The 21,982-nt window shown below is 35.7% G+C and overlaps 1 protein-coding gene across 2 annotated transcripts in view; it reads right to left on the bottom strand.

Moving 5' to 3' along the window:
* The window catches only part of prmt3 (protein arginine methyltransferase 3), a 44,527-nt gene that overhangs the window by 8,604 nt on the left and 13,941 nt on the right, over nt 1-21,982 (bottom strand). Inside the window, exons 11-14 of one of the 2 annotated variants that reach the window (XM_088934520.1) lie at nt 14,790-14,868; nt 8,722-8,909; nt 6,770-6,856; nt 4,273-4,405 (exon numbers count right to left, since the gene is read on the bottom strand). In XM_088934520.1, the coding sequence (XP_088790646.1) occupies nt 4,394-4,405; nt 6,770-6,856; nt 8,722-8,909; nt 14,790-14,868 (366 nt within the window). In that variant the 3' untranslated portion in view covers nt 4,273-4,393. Of the gene's footprint in view, nt 1-4,272; nt 4,406-6,769; nt 6,857-8,721; nt 8,910-14,789; nt 14,869-21,982 lie in introns of those variants that run through there. The other variant, XM_088934519.1, reaches the window with a different exon arrangement.

The following is a 21,982-nucleotide window of genomic DNA, read 5'->3' as shown; positions in this document are numbered from 1 at the left end:
TTAATAGTGAGTATAATAGTGAGGATAAAATGGTTTCATGCTCTTCACTCTCTGCACTGCTGCTTCACTGCTTCACAGCTCTTAGCTCCAGGGTTTGAGTTCAGACTAGGGCAGCAGACTGCAGCTCTGTATGGAGTTTGCATGTTCACCCCAGCTTCATGTGCATTTCCCCCCACCTTTCAATGACATGCTGGGAAGGTTAACTGGTCTCTCTAAGTTGTCCATGTGCTCTCTGTGATGATCTGGCAACCCAGAAATAAGACGCTTTTGATAATGGAACAATGGATCGCATAGAACAATGAGACAATACTCCAGGTTACATACAATCATTTTTCACAAAATATGATTTTCTATTTTAAATAAAATTAAGTTATTGGGATAGCTCTCTAAATTTATCTAGGGCATTTAAATACATTGATGTACTTGAAACAGGACCATGCCTCTTGTGTCAATGGCAATAAGAGCAACTATTTACTTGTTTATTTTAAAATAAAAGACTTATATTAAAATACTGTACTAATACATAATAATGTACATTTTATTTACAATAAATAAGTAAATATTCCCAAAAAGTAAAGCCCAATTCAAGATACTAGTAAAACAAGAGCGCAAATGTCCAAATTTCTGACTGAGTAAAAACATTTAAACATATTTTGCCTTCTGAAGGAGAGCAACTCTATCAATCTCAGAAGCATGCTTGTAAGTGCAGTGATGTGAATCTAATAGCTTTTAATCCTGACACAGCTGACAACACAGAGAGAGACTCCCAGACAAAGAGAGCAATAATCAATGATGAGATGCGGAGGAAAGGAAGGCCAGTGTGATGTCTACCAAGCGAAAAGATTCTTAAAATAACAAAAGCTTAAGTTGTGCAATGTGTTTAATTGCTGCTAAAATGGCAATCCACATTAGTTTTCTATACTATAATATATTAAACGTCTGACCTAATTAAACAGATTCAAATACAACTTATATCACATTAACATAAGCATACAAAGCAGATGTTCACATCAAAATCCTCCTGTTTACCTTCCCTGCCCTCTCTATTTGCTAATAGAGAGGGCAGGGGGGGGGGGGGGGGGGAAATCATATATTACATATTCTGCTCTGTGAAGTACAAAAAAGCTTGGCATTTTGCAGCAGTTGAGAGTAACACAAACTGCGCCATTATTTTTCATGTTAATTTGAGAATATGCAGTATTTTTAAGACAGTTTCTCCATTCTTAATGTCGTGACTTCAGGTTTTTTTTCTGTATCTGGTGGCTCATTCATTCTATTTTAGCATTTAAATGTTTTCCCCAACATTTGCTGGTGTAAGCATTTTACTTTCCACCTACTGAACAACTGAATTTGCAATCTAAAGCATTCAGTGAAAATTTCCCAATATGCAACATGACTCAAGAGCGTGTCTGAATACTTGCCTGTGAACGGACTCCACATGGTATGAACGAGGACATTTTTACATTAGGTCATGGCTGTGATGAAATGAACAAAAGCAAACCACTGCTTTGTAATTTTAATGCTTGATCAATATAATTGTTAAAATATAAATGCCTACTCAGCAGGTCCACCGGGGTGTACTTTATAATTACGGTGTCAGTGCAGCATGTTCCTCTTGCAACAGAAATAGAAGTGCTTATCAGTTTTTATTGATATAGACAGCCGAGAGTGGAAAAGCCATGAAGAGCACAATTGAAAAACATGTCAACCAAATGCAATTATGAATTTTAATTATCGGCACTCTTTGTTGCAGAACATATTAGACCTATAATTGCAAATTAATTAAAATTATTTATCAACACATTTACAGATCCAGGTCTGACAGACAGATCACCTTTAATCATCGCCAATGACAAATCATTACTATTTGATCCTGCACTTAAAAACCCAGGGCCTATCCTAAAAGCTTAGGATATTGAGATGGGACTACACCCTGGATGGGATGGGTATGCCAGTCTATCACACACGCACACAGGGAGGATTTAAAAACCTCAATGAACCTAGCCAGGATGCCTTTGAAACATGTCAGGAAACTGGAGGACACATAGAAAAGCCACAATAACACCAGCAAACATGCAAGCTTCACCAAGAACCTGTCTTTTTATTTTGCCATCATTAAAAATAAACATCATTTCCTTTTCATTCAAAAAGGGGCTCTACCCTTTTCGGACAGGACCCAAGATGCCAAAAGCGAAAGGAAAGAAAATAACCACTTCAAGAACACAAATTCCCAGAAGTTCATGAGGCAAGTCTTCCTCAACATTTAAAGTGAGTTTACAGCCAGAGGCCAAAGACACACTGCTTCAATTCACACTGTTCATTGAAAACTGCATGCAAGCATTAGCAGTTCTTCCGTTAACTGCTCTCCGGAGAGTTGATAGTAATGGACTTCGGCGTCCTACTGAAGGAGTCATTTAAACCTCAGTCCATGAAACACAGGCAAGAAAATTGAAAATGATGACTAGCTGACTACAGTGATAAATAACCGAATCCAAACTCCTGTTTTCCAAAGGACAATAGATTGGCTTGGAGTCTCTGCAGCACCAGAAGCAGCAAAATATTGCTTCCTTCTTAAAAAAAATAACATGGCAGGACACGAACAAAGGGTCAGGTTAGAACAGAATACAGATGAAACACTTACAGTAAATAGATGAAAAATTCAGGATACTGTTGTTTTCCAGTTTTATCTTTATTGACGCCTCATGAAGACTGACAAAAGAAGGAGCCTTAATCTTTAAAACTCTTAACATATGCTTACATATGCTTAAATTGGGTGTAATGTAGTGTGGGTGATTATTTTGTTAGAAAATATTTTTAATGAAATTCTGTGGAACACATAATAGTGGATGAGGTACCTAAGTTCTTTCAGGAAAACGCATATTGAGACTAATTCAATAATATTTGTGACCAACAATAATCTGTACAGTAATCTCTTCCTGTACGCATTTTTACCTTACATGGTTTTACATATCCACGCAGACTTTACTGTATACCATTGTACCTTGCGAAACCCCCAATTTTGTGTACACGTGAGTTTGAGAAGCATCAGTGAGCTGCGATGTGATGCTTTCTGCAATTTCTCTCACATTCTTAAAAGTGTCCTGCACATATTAGTGTGCAGAATTGCATTGGGCTCCGATGGTTATTAATATCTGATTGTGCAAGGGAGTGTTGGTGATTACCTAATTAAAAGGGATAGACATTAATTAAATAATAATAAATAAATCAAAATGGCTCATGAGCACATGAGAAAGAACAAATCTAGTATTGCAAAGCAATCTAGATCAGTGATGCACTTAGAAGAAAAAATTAAAGTGCTTGATAAGGTGCATGAAGGTCAATGTAATAGTGCTGTTGGTCAATTGTGTGGTGTAAATTAATCTACAATTTGTACAATAAAGAAAAGCGAGGAAGCTATCAGAGTGTGATGTGGAACAGCAACATTGCTTAAGGTCTCATATATGCTACGTGACCCAATCTACTGAACACTGGCATCACCACAGCAATAAAGGTAAGAATTATGTCACAAACTCTTTTAAAAACTATCCATATTATTTCCAAAATATATTGTGTTTTTCATTACTCTGATGTTATTGTTTTACCTTATTGCAGGTGATTTTTTTTTTCCCAAGGGATTTTAATAGGTTGAATCCTGACTTCAGTTCCCCAACCCTATTTTTCCCCCATAAGGTCTTAAGTTTTATCAACCAAAAATCTGCCCCCGTTGCCAAAGGATTACTGTATTGTGATTTGTGGAGCAAATTGTTTTTTACAGAATTTGTCAAGGACCTCTGAATAAAAGAAATGAAGATGAAAGATTCTTACTTGCAAAAGCAATTCAAGAAAATTTCTAGGTAATACAAAATGAGAGTTTTACTTTAGCACAATTAAAGATGTGTTCAGTTTCCTTTAGCATTTTAGGATACAACGGCCAACTAAGAACTTGGCAAGAGAAAAGTCTAAGATCCTTCTTGCCCTAAATTAAAAGTCATGCAGACTAAACTTCTTGTCTTGTGCCTCCAAAGGAAAAAACTGAAAAGGGGACAAATCAGATGGGCCTTCTTTGTTTTCATCAGCATTTAGCCTTCAACCTGCATTCTGTCGAGGATAAATAATGAAAGAGAAATCCCACAGAACCACAAAAGAGACAGGAAGACAAAAAAGGCAGCATAATACTACAGTTCCCAGGGAAGAAAAAAATTAATAATTATCATCATCACTTACATCAACAGGGAGTAATTTATCATTTTTCCTTTACTGGTATCATGTTTGAGCAGCGTGTGGCTGAGCCAGATACAATTATGCATCTGGCCGTGGAAGTAGGAGGATAATGTGCTTTTGATGGAGTTCACCCAAGCGTGGAGCCTCAACCCTCTCCAGCCTTGCAGGAGGGTTAGAGGCTTTTCTGTCAAAATGCAAAGCAAACCTTAGCCATTTATTTTTTATCATTCAAATTCTATTAATTAATCTTATATTAATGTGTTTTAATATTATTCAGGAAACTTGAAAAGTCAAAATTAATAAATATGAATAGAATGTTTAAAGCAGATACCTACCAAGAGGGGACTTTCACCATTCAGTTTTGAAGAATTATTGAAAACCACTCATTCACCTACAGTTTGTTGAGATTTTGTCTTCTATTCTAAATTGTTTTCAGCTTTAAACTTTAAGACACAGCACGATTGTCATTCCAAGAGCGTCACAATTTTCCAGACATCTGACATAATAACTGACATCTTAACATACAAAAAATTTTATAATCCAAAACCTGTGTTCATAAATGAAAGCATTAAAGGGTGTTCAATGGGAGGGATTCAGAATTAACAGACAGAAAAAAAACACAACTAGTATCATTCCCCCGTTTTATACTGTCCATAAGACAACTGGGTGGTATGAACAAAACAATGCCCTCATTCAAAGATATATATTACAGGGAACAGGAGGGTATTCATAAACCATATAAGCAGCTTATTGTTTAATTCTTTTTCAACATGGCAAAAGTCTGCATCTGGTTTATTGGGAAAAGGTGAGATTAGCTTTATGCATCTTAAACACTGACTGCTGTGAAAGTAAAGATCTTCACTCCATGAACACCACTGTGAGAACTCAAATACTCTGTTCTCCCCAATACCACTTGGGATCCCTTGCTTCAAGATCCCAGTGTTAAATGAAGGCTTGAGGTGAAATTACACTCCCTGGTTTGCCGGCAAAACTAGGATGTCAAACTGCAGCCCTCAGGGGACATACTTTTGTTTGTTGCTCACCACTGCAACCCCCTAGATCTAAATTACAGTCGCTGTTTGTGGTCAAGTGGACATTTCCCCCATCGCTCGTAAGTGGTTGTGGCCCTACAGACACCTACTCCAGGAATCTGACCAGGAAAATCTCCAAGAATTGGATTTTTAATTGAAATGTGGAGAAAAGGCACGTTAAAGATGCACATGAAAGAATGGTAAGACAAGCAAAAAAATAGTAATAATGGTAATTGAAAAGTGTGCCATTAATTTAAATTGTCACTCTGTATCATCTATTTGCATATAACCAAGGATGGTGAACAGGGAGCTGTTCTGTTACAGATGACTACAAAATACACAAGATAAGCAGATGGAAAGCAAAAACATAACAGTTTATATATTTCTGACTGAAGCTAACTGGAATGCAACTGGGATCCACATTTGGAAAAAAATATTCTTCACACACATACAATGCCTTCTTCAAGGCAACCCACATTGACACGAAGGATTGATCTACATGACCATCAACAAAAATTCCATTTGGGCTGGGGATTTGAGGTTTACTATTAAGAGTTTGTTTATATCTAGGGAATAAAAATGAAGAGTTGTATTGTTCATTTAATGCAAGGTTAGGCAGGCTGATATGATGAATGGAGTGTCAGACACAAACTTAAAAGCATGCATTCAATCATGGAGGTGGCAGAGATTTTACTCATTGGATGTCGATAATCCCCTGTGATAAATTCTATTTATTTTTTACCTGTATTAATCAAGAAAATCTTTCAGGCACAAACAAACACATTTTTTAATAGATATTTTGTACGCCATGGTGCCTTTTTGGTTCACATATAGCAAGCTGGAAATTAGGGTTTATGCAGGAACAAAAAAATATTGGAAAGGGGATGTCTGCTATTATCAGGATGTAGAAAAAGGAAATGAGAGGCTGCATCACATTCTATTACACTAAGGCAACACTGAACAATCAAAAGGCGAGCTAGATGATAACCTAATATTGATTAATCAATAAAAACAACACAAGGCTGAAAAAGTCAAATAGAATGTCTTCAAAACTGACTATAAAAGAAATATTACACCTGTCTAACGTTTTTGCATTTAATTCCAATGTATCAGAAATCGGAATCATTTTTCGCTAGCAAATTGTAAATGTCAAATGATCTTTAGGTGTTCTACTATCTGTTAAGAGAAATGTGAGAACTGCCTTAGTGAAAGCATTGAAATTAATGGAACTACACTGAAATTGAACTGAAACTGCTTTTAAGTTTTTAAATTAAAAACTTCACTGCATTCAGTTGCTGCCCAAATCAAACTTTTTTTAATGAAGGTATTTCAAGCTTAATAGTTACTTTCACTACTCAGAATCTATTAAGCAGACAGGTGTTCAATTCATCTAAAACTTTGAAATGGACCATCTAAGCCAATCTACTTCTCCATTTATCTGCACGCTGGTAATTAATCTTCCAGTGTGACAATCATGATTAGCCCTTCTGATACCTCAGTAAACAGAACCTACTTACTGTGCACTGGGTATCTTCTCTTATCTTTAAAGAGAAATCTGTAGAAAACTCCAGCTCAGAAATTGTTGCAGTGTTGCAGTTGATATTCTAGAGAAGAAACAAGGATAAATGTAAGTTAGGTTTATGGTCTAATGGTGTATAATTATTTTATTAACAAAATGCAAGAATAAGTACTGTCAGCAATTAATGTTCTGCTATTCAAAACATAGATCAATGAGGTTATCACCCTGCCTGCACACTACAGAATGATTTTTTTCCCAGCCTCCAAATAGTGAGAGGACTTTGACATCTGCAACAGAAGCATGACCCATAATAATATACTGTATATAATCAAAACAGTTGGCTTATTTCACTGTTAAAAATCACATAGCTAATACCCAATAGTATCGACACAAAAAATACACGACTACACTCCCTGGCAGGATTTTGAGTGTTGTGTTACAGTTTTCAATTTTCTGCACTTCTTGTTTTAAAAATGGAATATGACTGTATTGTATCTATTATGGTAATGTGTAAATAGCTGTATAATTTAACTAAGGAGCTGTCCATTTTTCATAGAAAAAAATTATTGACTTAAAATTCTAATCAGTTTTTCCCAGTGTGTAAGTCATCTATCACTGCTGAGAGGAAAGATGGAAAGTTCTATTAAAATGAAAGTGCAATTAAGAACTATATATTGAAAAGTGAAAAAATACAAACAGCAATTTCACTGAGGGTTGTTTGTCTTAAATATTATTGGTGCTTTGATAAAAAAATAGATTAGTTTGCAGTACATGGACTCCTCGCAGTCATTAAACTTGTGTTTGCCTACAGTTAATGCAATGTGATTAAAAATAAAATGAACCTTAAGCCTTAAAGCACTATAAATGTATGCATGTTAAAATACCTTACCAGAGTTTGAATGCTACTGACTATACTGCAATGGAATATTAATTAAGTTTACTAAAGAAGAAATTAAGCAAGAAGAAAATCAATCAATCATTAACTCTGTGACAGGAAGCTATCTTTTCTTGCCATAAGGAACTTAATCCTCTAAGTTACAGAAGAGAAAATGACAATTTTTTACTTCCAGAAAGGTCAGGATTATGGCTATTTCTTAAAAACAGGTGCTGTTCAGGCAGAATGGTTGCAGGCTATTTTATGATATTCAATGTTTACTTCTTACTCATTGCTGATTAAATGTCATCTTCCTAAGGAAAGAACTCCTAACTAGGTGGCAGATGGTCCCTCCTGTGTATCCTTTCAAAAATAATAATAATTTACAATTTGTTAATTTATAAGTGAATTCTTCCTCATTTTTTTACCATGCAAACACTACTTTCAGAATATTGTTATACGTCAATGTTAAGAATGGGACAGATAGCTCCAAAATAAAATGATCACTAAACTGTCTTTGTTCTGACTCTTAGGATTCACTTATCAAGAAAACAAAGCAACAAAACATTCAAAATTACATTTTCTGTATAGATATTTCTAAGATTGATGGTGTCAGCGTTCATTTCTAACCTTAAATAGGACACAGTGATTACAGTTTATAATTACAGAATGTCGAGCTGTCCTATTTCTTATGATTCACGATGACACAAGAGCTAATATACCATGTTATCTCCAGAAACGGATAAAACTGTTCATTATTCTGTCTGAAAACAAAATGAACTTTTTTTAAGGTTTGCAACTTCAAACTATAGTCTTTTCATTTCAGACTCCAAAGTCCATTACCCAAGCAGTTTCATAAACACATAACACACCACAGATTCTAGAAAACCTGTTTGCATATTTCAAGATTCGAGATATTCAACAGTATTACAGGATCAGCACAGACATTTTTAGAATAAAGTAGTTTTCTGAACATTTGCAGGTCATCTAAAATGACTTAAGCTTAGCATATACACATACACATTAACAGTATTTAAGCACATACAAACACTGTCTTTTGGGTTTCCCGTACATACCCGAATTACTGTGGGCTCTGATATGATTGTTTCTGGTTTCAGGACCTCCACAACAGCCTCAGGAACGACAGCCTTCTTCATGCACGTCATCTTGAACCCATACACATCATCCCAGAATGCAACACGGTCACTGTACTTCTGCATGTCTCCTACTGCTGCCAGGCTTATGGTGCACAAATCAGGATACACTGAAATAGCGAAGGTACAATTCAGCTCAAGTATATATATATACACTCCATTTAATGGCATATCCAGTTAAAAAAAAACTGCAGGAGGGACAGTCAATTCAGCTCTTTCCATGATAAGAAATTCTTCAACTGAGACTGAAAGGCAAATTTCTGCTGCAACACACAGCATTTCCTATCTAAATCTTCACTTTTTGGACTAAATAGTTTTCATGCATTTGTTTAGTCTTCTGAGAAACTTGCGCAATGAAAGGGTTAATTCATCCTCCATTTAATACCTGCTGACTTCATAAAGTATTCTGATGTTCGTTACACAATGTTATTCCCTCATGACACCTTTCTAATTTCTCACTAAAATAAATTTGCTGCTGTTGTGCATTTAAGGTATGCTCTATGACCGTCCCCTGACATTTGTGGATTTTGCTGAAGTTTGCTTTTCTGCTGCTTGGAGGGTCTAGCAAGCACCTTTCTGTTAACATGAGGAGTAAATCAAATAAAATCTTTAAGAAATTAATGTACCGCACTATGTGGATTCAGAAAAAAAGCTGTAAAGCCATCTGTCAATAGATCCTTCCATAATACAATATTTTTCTGTATCTTCTACAAAATGAACTCTTTCCTGTTGCACTGAAATATCAATTTAAGAATATAAAACAAAAATCTAGCATGTTAGTCTTCATGACAAGTCATTCAAGTTGGACTGAATATATTTTCTTCTTATAACTTGTTTTTAGTGATACAGATGATACCAAAAATTTGCTTCTGACAATGCCATAATTTTCATTAGTATCCATTACAATTTGCACCAGATGCTGAGAACAAAAGAAAAACAATGTCTTAATTAATACTGTACTGTACCTAATATTAATCAGTTCCTTTTTGTCGGGGACCATTTCAGGTTTCAGTCAAAGATCCGCTGTACAATGATTTACACTACTGACAAATTCAGCACTGCAGAGAAAAATAACTTAACGCGTAAGAGGTGCAAAGTGTTTCACTTTCCATGGTTCACCCTGCAGACATTGCTTTAAGGCTTGTTCCAGCAGTTGAACTTCTTAAAAAATGAGAGAAGTCAAGTCATCCACTGTGCAACCTTAAGACCCATAAAGAAAAGTAAACAGCTAAATCATTCCAAACAAATTTAGAACAGCACTCTCTGTACTTTGGAGAAGATTGTTATCGTCCCAAGCCAGTCCCAGCAACTTTAGTGGAGAAAATGTCAAATCACACTTGGCAGCACATCCCTCATAAAAATTCAGACTTGACAAAATATCACCAACAGCTCAAATAAATTAACAACAAGATGGAGTCTGTACTTTTGTGTTTAATCCATACTTTATGGTGAAATGACCAATGACTGTAAAGCTATGAATGGCTTTTATTTCTATTATATTTCATTTCTGCAAATCTACACATAACTAGGCAAACAAAACAGAATGTACACCAGAACCAACATAGTTTTGTAAAGACTAAAGATCAAAAAACAAACAAGTGTTGATAGCCAGTTCTCTCTAGCTTTTAGTTTATCATTTGAGCTGCCATGAGCTCTACCCCTCTATAAAGTGGTCCTGCCATTATAAAATACAATACGATTTCTCACAACATACCCATCCATCATCTATAAGCTGCTTATCTTGTTGAGGGCTGTGACAAGCTGAAGTCTATCCTAGAAGCCAAATAAAAATTATTAAATGGAGCAAGGCAGGACTGAGACAACATCACTGCTCTTTCCCCAGACAGGATGCCATCCATTGTGGGGTTAGGCACAAATCTGACTAGCCGATCAAGCTGAACCAGCACATTTTTTGGGAGGAGGGGAAAAAACTGGAGCACTTGGTACAAACGATCACAAGCATGGGGTGAACCAGCAAACTTTCCACAAAACTGAACCCAGGGCCCTCAAATCTACAAGGCAAGTGCCAAGCAGCACTTTGCCAAGTCGCTCATTTCAAAACAATTTAAATAAAAAATCCAGAACTTAAAAAGATTAGAAAAAGGTTACAAACAAGAGAAAACATTCAGCCCACCTAGTCCAATTTAGTTTGATCACTGTTATCAAGATTGAAAGTTAATGAATAATGTCATAATTTTGACTTTACTCTTTTCCTATTTACAACAATAACATGCAGGACATAATGCTGAGAGCAGCTGTAGCAACTGTGGTACGTCTGGAAGACATTATCATGCATTTCCCTTTTATAAAATTAAAATATAATATTCAAACCCATCAATCCATTTTTACACAGTCAGACCAAAACAGCCTCTAGCCACTGCCACCCCCCGTTGATGTCCCTTTAGTGTTATTTCAGCTGTTATGTCCATTAAGAATCAGTGTGTGGGGAGGGGGGTGGAACTGCTCTTTAATACTGCAACACTCCATCAAAAATGAAAATGCAGATTATCAGACTATCTGCTAGCCCGCAGAAAACGCAGCAAAAACAAACAGTGTGATGATGCATCTGCATAACACGAAGTACACATAATTCCACATAAAACACTGAAAAGGGACATTGTAGCAATAACGATATAAACATCTGAATATGAATAAGAAAATGTGTGCTGTTTCCATAAATGACACAAATACGGAAATTATTCACTGTTGTGTTAGATGAGACAGGAAAAAAAGCAAGTCCACAGAGGATCCCACAGTGCAACGCCCCTGCATTTGTCTTCATTTTTGGTAGAAAATGCTGTCCACGTACCAAAGGAGTTTCTGCACTGCAGGTAACCCCACTCATCTTGAATCTCAGAGTGTAACAGTAAAAGCCATTAATACACAGTAACTCACCAACTCCCACAAAAAGACACAGCCAGAATACAATCACGCTTTGCCCTGACTAGTGGCAATGCATGAGAAGTGGAATCAAGCAAGCAAAGCAGAGCACGCATTAAAAGAAATATGAAATTCAGAAAAAAAAACTTAATACTTTGGGAAGAGGAATTAAATCATATTAATATTTATTCCTCTACATAAATTAGAAATAGTGAGAGTTCCTTAATGAAGAAATGGAAGGAAGACATTAATCAAATTACATTTAATTTAATAAGAAGTTGAGGGTACACAGTTTTATTCCTGAATTAAAACTATAAAGGCTTTTTGGTTAGAAATCTAACTTTTGTGCTAGCAAATCATTACGAATGTGTGAGTACATGTTTGCAGATATGAATTTGAGCTGTTTTATTGAGGAAGAAATCTAAAATCTCTTTCCTATTTAAAAAAAAAAATTACCTTTTGTTATTTCATAAAAATAATTTCTACAGATAACGAAAGAGTTTGCACATTACTTATTCAAGGTATCTCTTTTTAAAAACCGTGCTGGATATGGGACCTCAAAGTACATAAACATCATGTACAAAAACATGAAAAGTGCATGCTGTTCAAAGGAATGCGCTGCTTAGCGGTATCAAGGACAAATTAAATTTAATTACCAATTACAAATTTGAAAATGAAGAAATGGCTTCAACAACAGGCTCAACCGCCAGGCTACTCGATTGGTCAGAGGTTTCGGTCTCCCCCCGCGATATCTGAACTGGCTGACAAGCACCGGCTCCAACAGCAGAAAACCTTTCAGCCTCCTTACATGACATATTTGTCACTTCATTTTCCCCTTTTTAGTCCAGCAAACGAGTGATTATTCCCTAGCACAGGTGAAATGAAGAAAGTGCTGATTGGGCAAAAGTGGAAGGCTGTGCTCTGTGCGCTATACAGAGATTCATGGTTTTGACATCTGTGTCCTTCTCGAGTCGCTGCCCACAGCCCATTTGTCATTCCAGGGGGATCACGTGGTCGGCCATGGAGAAGGAAAATCCTTCATCCCTCAGTAATGCCTCACAAATTCTGAGACATTTAAGGATAAAGGGAGGTTAATGTGGTGGGGAAAAGCAGGAACCCTTGGAAATGTAAACCAGGAGAACCGTACAATCATATCAGGGAAACCAACAAACTCCAGGACTTCCAAGCATTATGATGAAAAAAAATGAGAAAAGCAACATGAGGCAAAAGGACAATAATCTTTCACAGGATGCTGATTTTTGTACACTAAAAGTGCAAATGGATATCATTCTTTTAGAGGTAAAAAACAATGAAAATTAAACCCAAAAATAATCAACTTTTTTTATATTTACGACAAAGAAATTCACAAAAGTATTTCCAAACCAAAGTTGCCTGAAATGTTTACCTCTGCTTTATAATAACTTTTTTTTTAATTCTGTAATTTGTTTGAAAATGAAAACCTGCTAAATAAACTATCCTTATACATTAACAGACTTCTAATATGCTGTGTTTGTGCATCTTGAACTTTGGTAAAGTTCATATAAAAGCTTCTTCCTTCCTTCTTATGGCTGGTGTCCAGAAAGGTGACTTTCCTGTTGTCATCGTCCCTAAGAGCCTAGTAAAAACCACTGTATCGGAACAGTTTTGGTGTCAGGGCACCATGTGTTACAAACCATTAAACCAGGTCAGTGACAGATACTGAGTTCTGTATCTAAAGGGAACAAGAGCCGAACACACAAGAATGCATTCCCACACACACACCACGAAAAGAGGCAATAGCATTTATGTAATATTACCAAACAGAAAGCTATTTAAAAATATATAAATCTATAGAATAGATGTGGATTCTTATTAAATCATATATACAGAGTAGACCCTCAGTCAAACTTTCATTCATAAGTATAATATTTAAAAAGTAACCTGAACAATATAAATTAAATACATCATTGTATCGTTTTTAATGTTATTATATTTGATCAAATTCCATATGAAGAAGAAAGGTTTTTCAAGAAAAAGATTGCAGCCCAAAAAAATATCTTAGTCTTAGTTACAAAGCACAATATTCCAACAAAGATTGTTACTTATTTTTGTTGTCTTTGGGAGATGCAGATGTTTCTCCCAGATTTGTGTAAGATACCTTTTATGAAATAAGGCAATAGAAACACACAGGGCTGAGTGTTAATATCAAAGTCATTCTTGATCAGTTACAGCCTTTTTTCACTGGCATCCCTTTTATACTTTGCTGGGTACAATGGGATTAATTTTGTCACACCTAAAAACAAAGTTCACTGCCCCTTTCTCAACTGAAAACTACATCAGAATAACCCCTGAACATTGTGCAGTATGTACATACCGGAAATTAAAATAAAACTTAAAGAGATGTAAAATCATGAAGAATAATCCCCTGAAGTATTAAAAATGAAAGAAACTTTAGAAAGTATTTTTCCTATTTCTTGTAAAAGTATTTAGATCACCAACAATTTTCAGTGTTTTATAATTTCTGTGCTACAGGTCCAGTTCTTGAAATGCAAGACAAGCTTAGCAGAAAACCTCTGCTGGGCAGTTTACTCACTGGTCACTGGACCTCTGCATAGACAACGGCAGGCGAACATTTATGCATCGGAATAATGTAATGGCCCTGCTTGTGTTGGTCAGCCCAACGAGCTGAGTGATGCCCTGCTTTACAAACAGCTGCTGTGCAGCAGTGGAGAAGGACACCAAATGTACTGAGCTATGAAGTCTCCGTCTAATGAAAGTTCAGTTTTGCTCCCCCCATAAGCTCACACATTGGGCACTTTGCAGCACTGGGTGGTATCAAGGGTTTTACAAATAATTCGGTTCACTCACAATATAATATTTGTCAGCAATATTATAATAACAGAGTATATTTCAATAGCGTTAGGGGTCCAAATGATAGTGAGGGCACCAATATTACTGAATTCTAATACAATAAACAAATGCCTGGAAGGATCGCATAATGGCACTATTTTTCATCTGTGTCGGGAACTACCTCAGTCAAGCATAGCTCATCAGTGCTGCTGAAAATTCATAAGCTCTTCGTACAACAACAGGATTGTGCAAACGCAACATATTTCAACATTATTACAAACCTGATCCCTCGTCAGCCAGGTATTTGTCTCTTGCATACAGAACAGAGTCCAGCATGGATTCGAAAAGAAGAAAATAACCCTAAGAGGAAAAAACAAAGAGGTTTTTGAACTTTGTAATATAATAAAACATACTAAGAGCAAAACACTCCAAATCAATTTTACATTCTTTGCATCATCTCATGTACTTATGGACAGCTCTTTTTCATTTTTGAAACATATTGGTGATCAGCTACAGTCGATTTTTCAGTATTCTATAAAATTCAGTTTTATGTGCACACAATTCAAGAACAGAAAAATTGGAGGGTAGGTGGAATCTTCTTGAGGTTAAGTTTGGGTGTATTTTAATATCCGAGAGATCATGTGAATTTATCCTGGAGCTCCTGCTCTGAAACATGCCACTGCAAAGTGCTAACTGACAGGCTCTGGTCCCAGGAGGCCTGTATTAAACAATCATGGATGTTGAATTAGCCTATAAAAGACGATCCTCCAGAGAATACTAAACCGCCCCCCTGTAGAAAAGGAGGGAAGGGAATCCCATTCAGTCTCTTCTCCAGGCAGAAGAACTGTGATACTGTTTTGGGGAAAAGTAAGTGTTTTATAGTTTAAGTACTATTACACAAATATATGAAATGAAAAGGAGAATAAAGGAAACAGCATTTAAGATGTGCACCAATTAGCATACACCATCTGTATATGGTAATAGCCTACAACATGTAAAAGAACGTACTGCATTCATATGAAAATTATATTACGCCAGCTAAATGAATCTCTCTGTTGAATTAATAAATCATATTTGCCGCATGTAAAGTATGCAAATAGATTCATAACTTACAGGATATAAAACTGGATATGAAAAAATTGCTGTGAGCCACATGGCTTCTTACAAGAAAGCAATAGAGGGATTTCTTTTTTTTCTGGAGCATACCCATGAAAGCACGTATCTGTGTACACAGAAAATCCCTAGTTGGCAATAGAAAGGCTTTGACTTTCTCTTTACAAAACTAAATAACCTAAACAACTCTTATTAACAGACCAGTGAAATAAAGTGTCATTTGGAAACATAATATAAGAACATTGTGGCATAATCCTTTAGTGAGAAAGTACATATATTACAACAAGCACATTAGCACATACAAGCCTACAGCACTGCTGTCACAAATTGTAAGCTATAATAAAATGCATATACTGTATGGTTAGCACAACACTTAAAAAGCATCACAATATTTAAGCTGTCGCAGACAAGATACACTGCAATACTATATCTTGATCAAGGTTTGTTATATTCATAACTGTAACATTATTCTAACTGGGTACTTACTGCAGAGGCTGGACAGAATGCACAATGTGGCACTTTTGTGTGCTTTTCTTAAGGACAGACAACAGCCTCAGATATTCAGATTCATTAGGAATGTAGGTGAATACAACATAAGTTATAATTCTCTTTCAGTATTCCACTAGGTCTGGATTCTAGAGTGGTGTTAAAATGCAGAAAAAGCATTCTATAGATAAGAATGACTGTGTGAGGATAGAAATATGACGGAATTTGTTTTAATCAGTTTTAGTATTCTAGCTTCCAGAGGAATACAATTTGACCGTCTTCACAATCTAGACACAACACTACTACGACAGAATGATAGATAAAGATGGTAACTATCAATAACAATAATAATTCTGTTTTTGAGCCAACAAATCAGTCAAAGCACATTATTTAAGAATTTGGAGAAATTACACAAAGCTTCAGTATAAAAATTTACTAGCAAGGTTTGGAATGTCTAAAGTAAAAGAAAACCCATAGTTATAAGAGATTTAAGAACATAATATAAACAGAATCCTATTTTAAGAGAGGTGTCAACTTCTGTCACTAAGATATCAGTTCTCCACCCCACAATAATTAATCATGAAAAATATTGTGATGCAATACTTTATCATATCACCCAACCCTAGCTGCAGCACACTGGATTTTTTTTTAATTACAGCAATAAGCATGAGAGAGATGTGGAAGTGACTCTCCTCATATTTCCCTAGGATCACAAGAGCAGTATTTATGCTGACTCCATCTCAAATGATCTGCGTCCACTAGTGCCTGGGCTCAAGATCTACTACGTCTGCTTTGACCCCCAGGTGACCTCCTGTTCTGCACAAGCAGACAACATGACCCCCAGTATTAATTCTTCCCAACACAAAGATTGAGTTTTTGTCCACAGCCTGTTGGTTTAATCCAGGAGTCTCTGTATATTCTTTACACAGACATAGGGTACAATTCCATTAATGGTGCATTCTGTCCCTTTAATGCAGGCTTAAAATCACAGCTATAGACAGGGGAAAAATTTAATAACCTTAACAGGTCTTTTTCAAGACCTTGTCATCTCATAGCACCAGATTCTTCCTTAATTAAAATGTAAAAGATTCCAAAAGTACTTTTAAAAGTGCTGTAATCCCACACAGAATACAACAATACATCAATTTACTGTATAAACCATACTGATTGAAAATAATTGTGAAAATACATGTTAGAAGAGTGCTGAGCTATTCTTAACTTAAGCATAATTACAGTAAAGTCAATTTTAGAGTTTACTGAAGAGATTCTGTAGTTTGGTTTAAGGAGGAACATCATCAGGTACACATGACAAGCAAAAGACTTTCATCATATTGAACGTGCACTTCAGAAGGACAACCACAAGCTGAAACACATACGAATAAATATTCCAGAAAGATAACACTAAGTAAACTAATTAAAAAATAAAGGGTTTACTAAAAGACTGTGGTAGGTTTTACTACATTATTTCCAAAGCATCATCATTCACACTGAAATGAAACTTTGAGCTAATTGCGATAAGCGTCAGGTCACTGGATAAACCACTGCTGCAAACAGCTGTTTTAAGATATAAAGACCAATCCAGGTGCCCACTTACAAAAGCAAAAAAAATAAATTTATGGTCCCATTCACGCTTTCCAATTATCTGTGTCCTTTGCCTGACCTTTCACTCTAAAACGAGTCCCCCTCACCCAGTTGTAACCTCATCTCCTCCATCTTCCCTGCACTGTAGTTCTTTAGTGCTGTCCTTGGTCCTGAACCATACCATTTATAACCAATATCAGAACAATCGTCTCTGTGCTGCTTGTGTGCGGTGCTCATCTGCAGTGTAATTTAGAATGTAATTTCACAGGCTGCTGCCTCACCTGTAGGGGTGCCATCTGGAAGGAGAATTATACCTGACATCGTCTCCCATGATGCTCTGGTGGACCCTGCCTCTGCACTGACTGAGGCTCACGTTTTCCTGCATTCGCACCTTCACAATTAATTACCGAATGGGAGCTATACTGCACAAATCTGTGAGCAGAATATTAATGTTAAAATCTCTACTAGCTTACTGAAAGTTATTGCATACTGTTGCTGCTGCTATTCAGCTTTAAAATTAAAGCTATGTATTTATAAATAATATATCCAGAAGTACGTACTTGTAAAACAAAGTGAAATTTTAAAAAGTGTTAAGGACAATTGACATATACACTTTGTCGCTTTGGCCACATTAATCTGCATGTCCCATTTAACAAATTAGAATTATTAGGTCTAAAGGTTGATTAAGAAATCTTCATTTAAATAACTCTTTCAGTTTCATTCTTTTCCAGTTCCATTTGGTTTGAATGCAGGATTAATTAAAAACTACAACAATCCATCAAAATTTTAATCAGTTAACATATTTCACTGATAAGATTGCCAATTTTGCAATAATGAATTACTTACATGTGTTAACTTACACTAGCATAGCAGCAATTAAAAATATTTATTAGTGATTCTACATTAAAGGTTCAATTTATTTGGGTACTTAAATAAAAAAAACACTTAAAATATCAACAAATGAATTTGTATATTTTCCATACATTAACTATACCATAAACCAATCAACTGTGAGACAGATAATTACCAGTAATGTCCTAGTTGGGATCCACAAATCTATCTCTTCAACAGACACTGAAAACCTACACTTCTGACAGATGGCCTAATCATGAGAAGTACCAATGCAGACAATTACGCAACAAATTGCACAATCAAAAACACAGCTACCTTTCAAAAGCCTCTGTGGGGTATATATATATACTGTATATATTTTCCATAGTATTATAATTAAACACTGGTCACCCTTTCAATGGCAAAATGATTTTTTGGGATTCAATGGTAAACTAGCCCTGACACTGCTGAGATTAATTTGGTGTATGAATAGGAAGTCTAAACCTGTAATTCAACAAAATTTTATGAGATATAAAAAGCCTCAATGAGCTTTTTTAAAACTTAAGACTTATGAAGAAAAATACATAAAACAGATCACAAAAAATATTGACAGAGTTTGTTATATGATAAACCTAATATGAAACATCACTATTAATACAGGCAAATAAAGAACTCATTTTCTTCCAAGGTAATGAAAACGTTTAATGTTACAACAAATCTTTCATTCTGAGATAGGTAATACTAGAAATTCAACAGGAAGCAGCACAGACACCTCCAAGTTATCTCTCCTTTAAATCAAAAACATTTTTAAACTCAATGACAATATCAATACCTCACACTGTTTAGAAACAGATGGGAAAATATCATCATCTGCAATCTTTCGTTTAGAAGTACAATACACACTAAGCTAAAGATATCCAAAGTCCAGAGGAGGGCAAGATGCAGTGAAGACTGAAACATGAGGATGTAACTTCTTGCACAGCTTCAGTGTCACTATCTGAAATGCATTTATTTCAAAAACTAGGATAACTGGGGTTAATTAAGTAGTTATTTGAAAGGGAAAATTATACACTGAAGAGAAAAAGTTATTAAGGAGTTCAAGCTTATTGAGAACTGAGCTGTTGTAAATATAGGATAAGATAAGGGTCTGCTTTGATGCCACTATAAGTGTTTGTGAATTGTAATTTAATTTTGACATGTCTTGCTGTTAAATATAACCTTAATGTTATAGCTGTAGCACTGTAGTATGAACAACATTGGCTTACACAAAAATTATTTTTTATCCCACATTTACTTTGCCACTTGAATTTTAATACAATTGAGTCTTCATACATAAAAAGTTCCACAAAAACACAAATCCATGACACCTTTCATTGGAACAAAAAGCAGACGCTTTAGCTCATGAAATTAATAGAAAAGGGAATATAATTAGCACTGTTATAATAAACTTTACTAAAATTATCACTGCATTTGTTTACATGACCATTTAATAAGATTACATCGGCGGTACTGACACCAGCCCTGCTTCACAGTACTCTTTCTAATTATGGGAAAACATCCCCATCACCTCCCCAAAGGGGACAAATGGCTTGTACCGGTTCTGCTTGTGAGCAAGCCCATTTTACAAGCCACGCTCACATCTGAAATGCAGCTCTAGCTACTGGAGCTGCAAAAGTATGATCTTGGTTCTTCAGGCAACACAGTAGAAAAAGGACAATACAACTAAAACGTAACCTGAACCTTAAGATAATGCAACACCATTTGTAGGTCTTGAACTCTAACACAGTAAAGAACACAATAAAACATATTTGTTCTCACAGGACACATCCTTCAGCAATGTCTCAAAGGCCCTCGACAAAGGCAAGCTGCCATCGCAGACAGGCAGAACCGTCCTATACTGGAATCAGAGACATAACTACACAAGGAAAAACAAAAAGGAGTGAAGCCTTCCACACTGGTATATTACCATATTGAAACATCCTTAATTCTAAAAATAATAAATGTGACAAAAGTAAATATTACTTTTTTTATTCAATAGATTGATTTGATTGTAGGTTGACCAACTGGTAGGTTGGTACTAATTCTGTGTAATAAAAACACACCTTTTCCAATATAGAGAACCGAGATTGAGGGAATGGCATGGTGGTCATCAGATACATGAACTTATTTGGTTCAAAAAAATTTTGAAACTAAATCTCTTAAAGGACAGAACAATCTAATATATTTAAGGCATTTTAGTCATGTATATTCATCACAATAGAGTCTGTCTAGTTTTACAGCAGTGACATAAGCAACTTTAACTGCAGCAGGTGTCATAACGTAAGTGTAAACATGCTTAGAGAGACCAAGTAGAGAGTGGTCACTTTTTTTGTGAATGGGGAACAGCTGAGCAGGAGGTCAATTTTTTTACATGTTTAATTCTTAATTGTACAAATGAGGTTTGAAAACATTTACATCCAGACAGAATTTCTGACAATCTAGAGGGTGGGTGTGGCAGATAGGAGGATAGCAAATTAAGTGAAAGCATTAGACCATTCAGGATAAGCAAAGTCTAACAAGCACACCTTATCATTAAACATATAAGCAGCAGGTATGATACACACAACAATGTAGAAAAAAACCCTGAAATTTCCTGGTCCCTAGAAAGGTCTTTAAAAGGAAGGGCTATTATTTTATCAAGCCTTTCATGGAAAAAGAATTTTAATGCAATGTAGGCAAAGCTGATTTTCACATTTCAGTGAAAACAGGTAACACTGTAGAATTCAACTTGACAAGACAGACTTTGATCAAGATGAATCAAAACACCATGACTGAAGGTGTTTCCAGTGTTTACGCATAGATAGACAGGGACAGAACGAGTAATTATAGTATCTTTTTTCAGGACAAGCAATGCTTGTGACAGAAGATAACAAAACATGAGACTATTGTGTCATTAATTTAAACCGAATGTACCATCTCAAACACTGTTCAAAGGGGAAATCAGGTGGGGGAGAAGGATGTTCGATAATAACGAAATATAATTTTATAATTACCAGTTTATTAACAAAAGCAAAATTCCTACTTGGTCACTGAATGAATAGTATGTAAACAGTGTTATATGGTTAGTGGAACCTCACTTAGTTTAAGATGTAAACTGGGCAGGATCAAAGGGTATTAATGATTAAAATAATATAACAATAATAATAAAAAAGGTAGTAAAATTGGACATATGCACTGTAAACTGTTACTGGTAGCATCACCTACTTAGCACTCCAGACCGAGCAATAACTTTTGATGTCACAAACTTTGCAGAGCAAACCCCTAAACAAGCTGCAGACTATCTGGACACAAGCAAACCAAGCCATCTCATCTACAGGACAATGAGCTTTCCAGACACAATGTCATTCTGGATTGTTTAACCTTTGTATTCTTTCCTAAATCAGGCGTAAGAAAACTATTCCAATACATGCAGTTCCAAAGAAGT

This window comes from Atractosteus spatula, chromosome 16 (assembly GCF_055471065.1).
Source record: "Atractosteus spatula isolate fAtrSpa1 chromosome 16, fAtrSpa1.hap1, whole genome shotgun sequence".
Taxonomy (NCBI): Eukaryota; Metazoa; Chordata; class Actinopteri; order Semionotiformes; family Lepisosteidae; genus Atractosteus; species Atractosteus spatula.
Note: the sequence above shows the minus strand (reverse complement) of the source record. Positions and strands in the feature narration are given on the sequence as shown.